This window comes from Panthera tigris, chromosome D2 (genome assembly GCF_018350195.1).
Source record: "Panthera tigris isolate Pti1 chromosome D2, P.tigris_Pti1_mat1.1, whole genome shotgun sequence".
In the NCBI taxonomy this organism is placed as follows: domain Eukaryota; kingdom Metazoa; phylum Chordata; class Mammalia; order Carnivora; family Felidae; genus Panthera; species Panthera tigris.
Genome location: NC_056670.1, coordinates 55,835,107 through 55,847,649, shown reverse-complemented (window position 1 = coordinate 55,847,649; position 12,543 = coordinate 55,835,107). Strand labels below are relative to the sequence as shown.

At 47.4% G+C, this 12,543-nt stretch overlaps 2 protein-coding genes across 4 annotated transcripts in view; one reads left to right on the top strand and one right to left on the bottom strand.

Annotated features, from left to right (window-relative positions):
• Nucleotides 1-5,773, bottom strand: part of UBTD1 (ubiquitin domain containing 1) — a 52,480-nt gene extending 46,707 nt beyond the window's left edge. The window contains exon 1 of the mRNA XM_042960751.1: nucleotides 5,269-5,773. Coding sequence (XP_042816685.1) covers nucleotides 5,269-5,338 — 70 coding nt within the window. The 5' untranslated portion in view covers nucleotides 5,339-5,773. The remainder of the gene's footprint in view (nucleotides 1-5,268) is intronic.
• A 204-nt stretch (nucleotides 5,774-5,977) lies between these two features.
• The window catches only part of MMS19 (MMS19 homolog, cytosolic iron-sulfur assembly component), a 33,934-nt gene continuing 27,368 nt past the window's right edge, over nucleotides 5,978-12,543 (top strand). For 2 of the 3 annotated variants that reach the window (XM_042960745.1, XM_042960744.1), the window contains exon 1: nucleotides 5,979-6,310. In XM_042960745.1, coding sequence (XP_042816679.1) covers nucleotides 6,199-6,310 — 112 coding nt within the window. In that variant the 5' untranslated portion in view covers nucleotides 5,979-6,198. Of the gene's footprint in view, nucleotides 6,311-12,543 lie in introns of all 3 variants that reach the window. The other variant, XM_042960746.1, reaches the window with a different exon arrangement.

The window sequence follows — 12,543 nt, the reverse complement described above, 5'->3', positions numbered from 1 at the left end:
CAGAATAGCACTGTGAGGCTGCAGCCTAAGTCCCCTTATTAGATGCATGCCCTAACACCTACGAGATGAGAGAGCAGTCAGGTCTGCTCATTCCTGCTTTTCTACAGACCTTCCCAACACTGTTAGGGATACACTGGTTTCATTCGACAAAGACTTATCAGGCACCTCTGTATGCCAGGCACTGCTCTATGTATCAGGGGGCAAACAAATAAAAATCCCTGACCACATGCGGTAGGAGAGGCAGCCAATGTCAGATGATGGTAACTGCCATGGAGAAAAATAAAACAGGGAAGGGGGCGGGGGGGGGGGGGATAATGCTGACAGCAGGTAGTACAGGGAAGGGGATCGATTTATAAAAGGCTGGCCTGAGAGGGCTTGACTGAGGAGGAATGTGGAGGAGGCGAGGGAGGGAGGGCCCCGTTCAGGTACCAGGGGGTGTGGAACAGGGGCTGAAGAGCAAGAGATGGCTTAGGAAAGGTAAGCTGGTGAAAATTGTATCGTGTTTTGTAGGCCAACACAAGGGCTGGGGATGAAACGGGGAGCACAGGAGCAACAAAAGCTGACTTACGGTTTTGCAGCACCACTCTCGCTGCTGCGATGAAAACGGTCTGTCAGGAGACAAGGGAGGAAGCAGGAAGGTCAGTTAAGAGACTGACGGGAGCTTAGAGCAGGGCCAAAGTGTGCGGATGATGGGACTCAGGTTCTGGGTATATTTAAGGCAAAGTCAACAGGACCTATTGATTAAATGGATGTGGGGCTGAGGCAAAGGGGAGGAGTCAGGGGTGTGTTTTTGGGGTAGTGTTTTGGGGGCCTGGGCAATGGAAGGATGAAATAAATCACCATGAGCTGAGCTGGGAAGACTTTGGGAAGAGCAGGAGTGGGGGGTGCGGGTTCATTTTGTCTCGGACGTGTTAAACTGAGAAGCCTGTCAGACATCCAATGTGTTGACCACCAGCAAAATATACAAGGCTAGAGTTGAAGAGGACGGGCCGAAATTATAAATGTGTGAGTCACCAGCATATATAGTAATACATAACCGTATGTATTATCATACAGGATTTCCATGTATGATCACATGGAATTTGTATGACTATAGGTTTATTTTCTCCCTCCACCCCTAAACTGTAAGCTTCATGTGGCCAAAAACCATGTCTGTTCACAGCCAGCAAGGTGCCTGGCACTCAGTAAATATTTACTGAGCAAATGGAGAAGTTGCCCAATTACTCCCTCAAGAATAGCCACAGCAGCCCACACAATGAGAAGCAAACTCTCTTGCAACCACAGTGCCAAGCCCAACCAGCTCAAAACAGGGCCCTGGGTCTGTCCACACCGGGCTTGAGATTCCAGAATGTAAGCGGATATGCCTGGCACATCACAGAGTCAGATATTTGGGTTTCAGCCCTGCCACATTCTCAAAGGGTAGAACTGGGCAAGAGACTTGCCTGTTCTACTACCTCTATTTCTCCCTGGGGTGGCTGGGGGAGGGGCTGCCTTACCCACTCCAGGGGCAGAGATATTGATCTACCCTGGGTATATATATGTGGTGGTGGGAGCACCCCACATGAGTAAATCTTCAAGTATTCTCTGAATACTTGCACTCTGAAGAGTGCAAGGACCACCCAGCACCTGGAGGGGGAACCTAGACTTTCGGGGGATGCATTATGAGTAACAGTTAAAAACTAAATAGCTAATGCAAGATGGCCTGACCAATGGGCATTATGTCTCTGTTTTACCTAACAAGTGACTAGGAAGCCAGAACTAAGGCCAAAGGATGACATAACAAGGCCTGAAATTTCAACCCAATAACTTTGCAGTTTTGAACAGGTGCCTTTATGAAGATGTTGAAACAGCTCTTGGGGCGCCTGGGTGGCGCAGTCGGTTAAGCGTCCGACTTCAGCCAGGTCACGATCTCGCGGTCCGTGAGTTCGAGCCCCGCGTCAGGCTCTGGGCTGATGGCTCGGAGCCTGGAGCCTGTTTCTGATTCTGTGTCTCCCTCTCTCTCTGCCCCTCCCCCGTTCATGCTCTGTCTCTCTCTGTCCCAAAAATAAATTAAAAAAAAAAAAAAAAAACAACAAAAAAAAAAACGTTGAAACAGCTCTAATGATTTTGTACAACCTTGCTCCTTTCTGAGACATTGAAAGTGTGACCTGAGAGAGGTTTGATGACTTGCCCAGTATCACCCAGCTCCAGGCCTAGGACTAGAACTCAGGTTGTAGCTCTCTGTTGATGATTTTTCCCCATTACACCAGTGGCAAAGGAAAGGTAAGAGTCACCAAGGGAGTTGAGGAGTTTTAGGCATTAGTGTTACAACATCAAACTATGTCTTTGTCAAAGGGTAAGCTGCAGATGTTACAGGAATGCCAGGTGCATGCTGTGAAGTTAAGAAGGATTCCTTCCCTCATACCAAACTTGTCATCCTACAGAGTTCCCCTTGGCTTTGGACTTTATGAATAGCTTTATTCACAGAGAGACCTGCAGAATCGAAAAAAATGATACACTAGCAGGTAAAAAAAAAATGCAGATAGATACTTCAGTAAAATGTTTACATGAAAAATCTAGATGACAGGATACAGTCGGGTTAACATTCTAAAGTCAAATATTTGAGTGGCTCCTCTGTACAAGTCACTGTGCTGGGTGCTGAGTGTGTGTGCATGTGTGTATATATATGGCTACATGAGTGAGTGTGAGAGACAGACACACAAGGATAAGACAGAACCCAGGTCTTCAAGGCTTGCAATGTAGTTTCTGATATAAGACTATAAACATCAAAGAAATGACTAATAATATGGAGTAGGTAATTGTTAAGTGGCATAATGTGTCTGCAGGAGTTCTCAGAAGGGGGGGTTAGAATTGTCAGGCAAGGTGCTTCTAGAAAGATAGGGGATTTGAGGCAAACCTCAAAAGGAAGAAAGGTTCTTGATAAGAAGGGAGAAATGGCAATGAGCAAACAGCGTGGCTTTAATGTCCGGGGAAGACAAAGAAATCACACCTTAAAAGAAAGGACCAGATCAAACTGAAAAGCCTTGAAAGTTAAAGTTCTTACAGAAGTGGAAAGATGCAAAAAGAATACTAAACAGGGGTGCCTGGCTGACTCAGTCAGTAGAGCATGCAACTCTTGATCTTGGGCTTGTGAGTTTGAGTCCCACGTTGGACGTAGGATTTATTTTAAAAAATAGTTTCTGTTAAAAAAATTTTTTCTAAACATAGAATTATAGGGTTCAGAACAGGTTAATTTAACAAACATCTTCTGGGAGGGACCATAGTGTGCAGGCATGGGATGAATGACTGAAGATGAACTTGCCCTTGGTGGGGAACTAACTTCAGCCTGGGAGGTGGGTTGGATTTCAGATGAGAAGAGAGTGAAGCAGAGTGGAAGGGACAGGTTAGAATGACTTGCCAAGGAAGAACCAGCAGGTTCCAGCGGATGACTGACTAGGAGGCAGAGAAAGTCAGCAGAGACATCTCCAAAGTATGAAGTTGGACAACCGCAAGAATGGAAGAGTAAAGGGAAGCTTGCTGAAGGGAGAGATGCAGAGCTTGGTTTTGGAAGTGTTGAATCCAAAGGATAACTACATCAGTGTGTCCAGTGGGCATTTACAGGTATGAATCTGGAGTTTGACAGATAATAGTTGAAGATACAGTGTAGGGGTCTTCCCAGTGGAAAGAGTTGTGGGACTGTGTACAATTTCTCTGGGAGGGAGTATGAGAGAAAGAACAGAATGCCAAACTGCACCGTGGTGCACCCACACCTAGGAGGTGATGTGATGGTGAGCAGGAGTGATCAGAGAAAAAAACCAGGATAGTCTAATGCCAAGAAGGGAAGGGGGGGGGGTAGTTTCAAGTATGAGAGGGATGTCACCAGTGAAAAATGCTACAAAATCAATTATGTGGCCTGAGCACATAAATAATAAATATTCGCTGAATAAGTGAAAGAGAGAAAGAAAGGAAGGAAGAAAGAAAGAAAGAAAGCCAGCCAGCCCTTGGGTTTGAGAATCAATTTTTCTCAATCAGAATGGACAAGGCTGCCAACAGGATTTCAATGTTAGATTTTACCCTATGACCCCCACCCCCATAAAAACACGTTTCTTCTTCCAGAAGTCATCCTGTCCACCACACAGACATCCTTCTCTGCTTCCCCCACGTTTCCCCTCATCTTCCTTCCCAGTTCCCACAACCCAAGCAACACACCTTCCGTGTCAAAGGAGACAGGAAATTCCAACTAGAGTTTCCACTTCATTAATGACTATACTATGCCTGTGGCTCCTCTTACAAAAAGGGATATGTGGCAACTGGGTGGAACAGGCGACTGCTTTCTAGCCCCAGCTGCACTGCTAACTAGCTGTGGGACTTTGGACCAGTTCTTCAACCTCTCTGGATCAGGGCTTCTACACAGACAGGAGGAGGTAAGTCTACCTGGACTTCAGACAAGTTTTGAAGGTCCCTTTCAACTCTAAAGTATACGATTTTTATCATTCTCAGAAGGTCCTTGCAACACTCTCAGAGAAGGAAGTGAGTACAAGACCCGGGGAAACGAACGCCAGACCTCTTCCCAGGGCGAAGAGCCAGGATAGGAGGAGTGTACCAAGAAAGTGAGAAGGCGCTGCCCAGCCCTCGCGGATCACCAGGGAGCAGATCCCATCCCCAAGGCTGGGAAGGATCCCAACAAACCCGAGCGCAATTCTCACCCCACACCCCACCTTTTCTAGACTCCCAGACAGCCGGGAAGCTCTAAAAAGCCCTGCGGGAAAAATAAAGATTTCTTTCCCAGAGTCCTGCGCTGCTTTTGCCAGTTGGATTCCGGCAGACACGATTTGCAGCCCGATAATGACACAGACAGTCTTTGGAAGAGAGACAGTTCTCGCTCGCTCCGAGTTCTGGGGACGACTGGCCGCCCGCGCAGTGCCCCGACGGGCCAGCCTCCGACCCCGACCCAGCTGCCAGGCCAGCGGCGCCCCCGTCCGGGGTCCCCCTCCCCTCCGCGGCCCCGCTGCGGTCTGCAAACATTTCCTGCCCCCGCCCCCACCCTCACTCGGAGCTTCCCAGTTGGAGCGAGTTGGGCTCGCAGCCGGGTCAGCACTCGCAGTTGCCCCAACTCGGCTCCCCCGGCTACCAGGGCTGGGGAGGGGGCTCCCGTCTGGCTCCGGAGCAGACATCGGGGAAACCCAGGCGTCAGGAGCCGTGGGAGGTCGTTTAGGAAGCCCAGAACTCGAGCGAGGAGGGGGACAACTGGCGAGGCGCCCGTGGCCCTGCTCCTTTCCTCGTCGTTACCTGCTCGCTTGCGGGGGTGTCCCGGGGCGGCCGGCCTCTCCCGGCGCTGTCTCCCCACGCAGTTGCCCATGCTGGCTCTTCAGCCGGGCCCCATGCACCGGAGGCGGCGGACTTGTCTGCTGCTCTGCGATCCTGCCCGGACGGCGGCGTCCCGGGTCAACGGCTCCTGCCTCCCGGCATCGGGCGCTCCCCGATCTCCCCCCGGGGGCGCGCTCTGCCCGGGCGCCGGCTTCGCCACAAACTTTGCGGGCGACGGGAGAGAGGGAGGTGGCCGATTCCCCAGCACAGTCCCAGGTGGCCGGGCCAGGGGGGCCCGCGACGGTGCCCGGCCGGAGACCAGCTCCGATGGAGGGGCGGAGAGAGGGGGCGGGCACCGCCGCAGCTACTCCCTGCTCGCTCGGAGCTCCCAGTAGGGGCCGGCCCCCCGGAGCCTGTCAGTCACCTGCCTAACCCCGCCCTAGCCCGGCCCCGCTCCCTGCCGCCCGCTCGCGGTGCCCGCGCCTCCGCCGCCGCCCGCCCCAGGTGTGCATGTGACCGACGGCACCGCCCCCTCGGACCGGGCCTGATTTTCTCATTGGCTTCCCCCAGGGTGTGTACCGCCCCTCGGCCCCACCCAGCCAGGTGCCCGCCCCGCCGCCCGTCTCCCCGGGAGCCGGGCCGGGAATTATTCGCCCTCAATGGCCCCCGGCTGCGTGCCCAGCAGCCGCCTTCCCTCCCCGCGCCACCGCCCCGTCTCCAAGCCCCGCCCCTCGGGGAGGAACCGTCCCATCCCTCCCTGGAACTGCCTGGCCAGGAGCCGGCAGGCACGTGATCCAGGGAGCGCCCCGCCTCTTTAACCTTCCAAAGGCGATTGGCTCAGGAGGCGCGTGCGCTCAGAGGCCCATCCCGTGCCACCGCCCACTTCCCCTCCCACGGTCTCTGGTTCGCGTCATGGCCGCCGCCACCGCTCTGGAGGCGGTGGCGCCTACGGGCGCCCTGTGGGGCCTCGTGCAAGACTTCGTCATGGGTCAGCAGGAGGGCCCGGCTGACCAAGTAGCTGCAGGTACGGCAGACGGCGCCGCGCGGCTCCCGCATGGGGCCGACAGGAGGGAGCGGCCTCAGCATAGGCGCCGGGCGGGAAGGGAGTGAGGGACAGCGGTGACTTTGAGAGATTGGTCTGGGGCTGGTTGTAAGCACCGCGTGTTTAAGAACCGTAACAAATTGAGAGTCTTGCGTCTTCTTTAAAGCGCCTTTACGCCCCTCATCTTAGTAATCACCCTGGGCGCGAACTGGGGTTACAGAGTCATTACCGATTCACAGATGAGGGAACTGAAGCACAGAGAGGACAAGAGACTGGCACATCAGGCGGGTGGGGCAGCAGGGACTCAGACCTAGGTTTTCCAGTTCAGAATCTGCTGCTCCCGCCGCGAAAGCACGTTGTTTCGCGGAGGTTGACGTGAGAAGCAGCATCTTCCGCGGCACCAGCTCCAGTCGCGTGGCATGTTGGGAGTGGCCGCGCGGCGCTATCTCTGACTGGCTGTGATAGGAGAGAGGAGGGGAGAAGCCGCTCTGGGGGGAGTTTGAGATGTTCCGCGAAGCCTCCTTAAGACTTTCCCTCCGTTTCTTGGGAAAGTTCTTGATTAATTTGCTTCGTGAGTTTTTTATGTAGTGTTTGTTTTTATCTTTTCCCCAGATCTCCGGTTTCCTGCTTTTGGCCAGTTCAGGAACCTCTTAGTTCTCACAACATATCTAAGATTTGCTTAAAACAAATTCCAGATGTCCTTGGAAGTCGGAGACTTCACTTTCAGAAAAAGGAAAAAAAAAAAACAAAAACAAAAACCTAAAGAGTTGTTGAGTGTCAGGAGGTCTTCAGACTTGTTTAAGTAATAGAATACAAAGTAATCTGAACACAGATGAGTTTTGTCTTACTTTTAGAAATTTTGCATGCTTGGGGAAAAATAAAAGACAACACTTCTCTTGAACACGGAACGTACTAACTTTTAACGTATGTGAGAAATGAAAAAAGTGAATTGTGAGAGAGTATATTATTTTGGTCCTTAGCAGTTACACTTTCATTCAGTCATCCCACCATTATTGAACACATACTATTCTCCAAACACGATACAAAGCAATAGGTATTTAAATCCAGATTAGACTGGTTCTGTGCCCACCAGGAATTTATACTGTGGTAGGAGAGATAACCATGCAAACAGAGAGTATACCACACCAGAAAATAAGGGCTTCGTGGGTTATGTGCATGCCAGCAAGGAAGCATCAAGGAGCAAATGCTTGATGCTGCCATTCCAACAATTTTAACTTCTTACAGCTTCACGAAGCATAGTGTGTTATCAATGCCATTTCCCTCTGTGTTTTTTAGTATGAAAAATTTCAAACATACAGCAGAGAATTTCATAACAGACACACCTACACGCAACACCTCAACTACCATTAACATTTTAATATAACTTGCTTTGTCACACATCTTTCCGTCTATTTAAATTGCAGATATCCTTCTAAATACTTCCTCCTAAATACTTTGGTAGGCATATTATTAACTAGAGTTTGTTTACAGTTTATTTTGGTGTACAGTTCATCTCCAGTGAACTGTAAAATCTTAAGTGTTTAACATTCACTGATAATGCATACACCCTCCCCCTACTGTTACATCAGTGTCATTTGTGACTATTCTTTCACATTTATACCGTATGAACACAATAATTTTGGACTTTTCAAGTTCAGAACACACTTGAGAATACAGCGTGAATAAGGACTGCCAAGTTTTTATATTTTATATGTGTATATATGTATTTATATGTGTATATATATGTGTGTGTGTGTGTGTGTGTATATATATGTGTATATATATATATATGTATATATATATATATATATATATATATATATATATATATGTATATATAAAGAGAGAGAGCACACGAGCAAGAGAGAAAGGCAGAGGGAGCGAGAGTCTTAAGCGGGCTCCACACTTGGCATGGGGCCTGACACCGGGCTTGATGCCACTACCCTGGGATCATGACCTGAGCTGAAATCAAGAGTTGGATGCTCAACCGATTGAGCCACCCAGATGCCCCTAAAATTTATATTTTTTATGCTTTAAAAAAATGGCCTTAACTATTATGTACTTTAAATGTAACTCAGCTCTACTAAGACTGTAACACTAGCCCTGTTGTAATTTAGCCCTACTGACTAGGAAAGGAGGTTGATAGTAACAGATAAGTTTGAAAAGGTTTGGTGGGGTTGGATTATGCATAACCTTGGATTCCAGGCAGAGGGATTTGAATGACCTATTGTAGGTAATACAACTCATCGTAGGTCCTTGAGCAGGGGAGTCCTATAATGAAGGCAAATTTGAGAAGGATTAAATTGGTATTCTCAATCTGAGATCACAGCCCTGGTTAATGTTGTTGAAGGCTGACAGGGTTTTGAAACCTTCCCAAAATTAGATGTGCTTTCTAATCCAGCCTGAGTCTAGTTTTGTTAGCACTAAAGAGACCAGCTTTGTGTTCAGCCACTCACAGCAGCAGCCTGTTCCATGACACCCTATGATCACAAAGACAGCTACCACCAACTTTGTTTTGCACCTTTGCAGTGAAGTTCCTGTTGAAAGTAGGTGGCAGAGAAATGAACCGGTAGGTTAAGGCTTAAAGACTTCTTGGGGCGCCTGGGTGGCGCAGTCGGTTAAGCGTCCGACTTCAGCCAGGTCACGATCTCGCGGTCCGTGAGTTCGAGCCCCGCGTCAGGCTCTGGGCTGATGGCTCGGAGCCTGGAGCCTGTTTCCGATTCTGTGTCTCCCTCTCTCTCTGCCCCTCCCCCGTTCATGCTCTGTCTCTCTCTGTCCCAAAAAAAAAAAAAAAAAAAAAAAAAAAACGTTGAAAAAAAAAAAAAGAAAAAAAAAAAAAAAAAAGACTTCTTATGCTAGCATTCAAAGGTTGCACTACTTGGCCCCAGCCCTTACTCTTACCACTCCTCCTGGACCTTTGGTGCCTGGCAGCCACCTGGATTTGCTATTCCCTGAATGCTTTCCTTCCCAGTTCCTTTCACTAGCTCCATCTGATCAAAGTTAGACCTCGGATTCAAGGTCGGCTTGAGTGCTTACTGCCTGCCCCCCAAGCATTTCCTGATTACTCCAGCCAGACATCATCTCACATTTCAAAATCTTTGTGGTATTTATTTCTCAGACCCTCATTTATTAGCAGTTATTAGCAGACTTGTGTAGTAGCTGTTTCTGTATATATTTCCACGTCCTATCCTATACCTACCACCCAAGTCTCCTGGAGACTAGCATAACTAAGTATGCAGTAAAAAACTGTGTAAGTGAATGGAATGAGAGATGTTGAAGGAAGAATCTGTGGAATTTGAGGCCTAACTAGTTACAGTTGAAGGAGAGTGAGGACTCTATGATGACCCCAAGCTTTTGAGCCTGAGGATGAACAAAGGAGAAGTCCTTTGTTCAAAAATGGAGGTTGGAAAGGAAGCTGATTTTGAAGTGTGTTATGGATATAAATTTTCTTCCTTTCAGTTATTTGGATTTTCTTTCTTTTCAGTCTTTTTGTATTGTATTTTCCCACTTTTGTGGGAGACCACTATTCCTGAAACCAAAAGATTGTTAAACAACAGTAAAACAGTTCTGAGAAATGTCTATGGCATCCTCAGCTTGACTGAAACTGAGTCCTGATTGGGATTTTTCTCTCTACTGCTCCTTCACATCCTTCCCCCTTCCTCCATTGGTTGCTCCTCCAGATTCTCAAGAGGCTGCAACTCCATCAGACAGAGGTCTGATTGTACATTCTGTCAGTCTCATATAAATACTCCTTTGATGACTGCTCAGTGCTCCATATGAACTGGTGCCCTGCTGAGGGAAGTGTGGGTAGTTCGGAGGTGCTAGTAGGTCCATTTTTAGAGAGTAAGTCTTGGACACATTGGAAAAACTTAAGCCTACTTAATGTAGGGAAAAAACTTAACATTTGTTTTTCCTTAATGCCAGTGAGACTACCTTTAGGAAAATTAGCCGCTTAATAGCTTTTCTTTTATCCCAGGAGTCCGAGTGCATGATTAATGATACTTCCGGATTCAGGTAGTGTTCGTTTGGGAAAACTTACAATGTTAAAACATTAGTGATGGATGGTTCATAAACCCAGGAATTTTACTCCTTTCTTATGCTAACTCAGTCTCTGTTTATATCACTATGGCAACACTGAGCGTGTTACACTGTGATTGTTTTTTTTTTTTTAATTCTTTTTTTTTTTTTTTTTTTTAACGTTCATCTACCTCCAAGACAGAGAGAGACAGAGCATGAACGGGGGAGGGTCAGAGAGAGAGGGAGACACAGAATCCGAAACAGGCTCCAGGCTCCGAGCTGTCAGCACAGAGCCCGACGCGGGGCCCGAACCCATGGACGTGAGATCATGACCTGAGCCAAAGTTGGACGCCCAACCTACCGAGCCACCCAGGCGCCCCTCACTGTGATTGTTTTAAAGGTCTTTCTGCCCCAGCAAGACTGTGGACTCCTTAAAAGCTCCCTGTCTCTTTTTCTGTCTCCAGCCCTAACCCCAGTACCTGATTTGTAATAGGTGCTTAATAAATATTGAATAAATAAAACAAGCACACATGACAATTTTGTTAAAGAATTGTGGAGAAACATGAAAGGGAGTAATTTGAGCTGGATCTTGAAGGGTTGAATTTTGACAGGAAGGAGGCATTTCAAACCAAGGGAATATTTACAGGATTAAGGATATGGAAGAGCTTGATAAATTGGGACATGTGAGTGAATGATAGGAGTCATGATTAAAGGTGAGGCTAGAGGGGCTTCGAGGGCTAAAGTGTGAAGGACATCAAGCCAAGGAGTCAGGTCTTAGGCAGTAAGGAGCAAAAGAGACTGGTGGGCAGGGAAGTAATTCTGCATTTTAGGGAGGTAATTCTAGATAGAGTGTGGATGGATTAAATGGCTTTTTTTAAGGGGCACCTGGGTTGCTCAGTCGGTTAAGTGTCCGACTCTAGTTTCGGCTCAGGTCCTGATCTCTGGGTTCATGTAATCAAGCCCATGTCTGGCTCTCTGGCTCTGTGCTGACAGCATGGAGCCTGCTTGGGATTCTCTCTTTACCTTTCTCTGCTCCTGCCCCCCCCCCCCCCCCCCCGGTCCCCTGCTAGCACTCTCTCTCTCAAAATAAGTACGTAAACATTTTTGTAAGGCTTTTTATTTTTTTAAAGTTTACTCATTCTGAGAGAGAGAGAGCGCGCAAGTGGTAAGGGGCAGAGAGAGAAAGAGAGAGAATCCCAAGCAGGCTCCAGGCTGCCAGCTCAGAGCCCAGTGTGACACTTGAACCCATGAACCGGGAGATCATGACCTGAGCTGAAACCAGGAGTTGACACTTAACCGACTGAGCCACCCAGGTGCCCTTAGGAAAGGGCTTTTAAGAAAATTGAGGTAACCTCTTTAACCATTTTAAGTGTACAATTAATTGACTTTTAGTACATTCACAATGTTCTGCAATCATTGCAACTATCTAAAAATTCTAGAACATTTTCAGCACACCAAAAAGTGGAGGACTGTTTTGAAGGTTGTCTCTATATAGTCTGGTTAAAGGAATGGAAAGGAAGAGTCTTATTTAAAAGACATTTCTGAGGTAGACTCGACAAAACTAGAATAAAATGTTAGGTTTAGTTATGTTTGTGAAAACACCCTCAAAATACTGATTCTAGCTTTTTGCCACTGTACTCACCATTTTCCTTACTCTTATTTCTTATTGTATAATAGCTGTAAAGCTTATATAAGTAACATCTTTTCATTTTTTCTAATTTTGTATTAGTTTTATACTTCACGTTTCTTTATGTTTGTGCTGCATTAATTCAAGATAAGATCCTTGTGAAAAGTATGAAGACCAAAGGGCTCTGCCAGGAGAGTTCACCCATAACTGGAATTCAAGGAATCACATGCCAATGGGTGTCTATTTGTAATTGTAAAACAGCCAGTTTCATAATGCTGTATACTCATGGTGAAGAAGTCTTTTTTATTTATGAAACTTGAGGCAACCTATAGGAGAGGGAATTGACTGGTAAGGGGCATGAGGGAACTTTGTCCATTGCTGGAAATATTCCACATCTTGATTGGGATGTTGGTTACTCAAGGTATACTTTTGCTTAAACTCATCAAATTATACTGTTAATATCTGTACATTTTGCTGTATATAAATTAGACCCTTTTTTTAAATGAAAAAAATTAGAGGCAACTGAATGGGGCTTATTAGGCAGGTCTCTGTCTTATAGCACTTCAGGTAT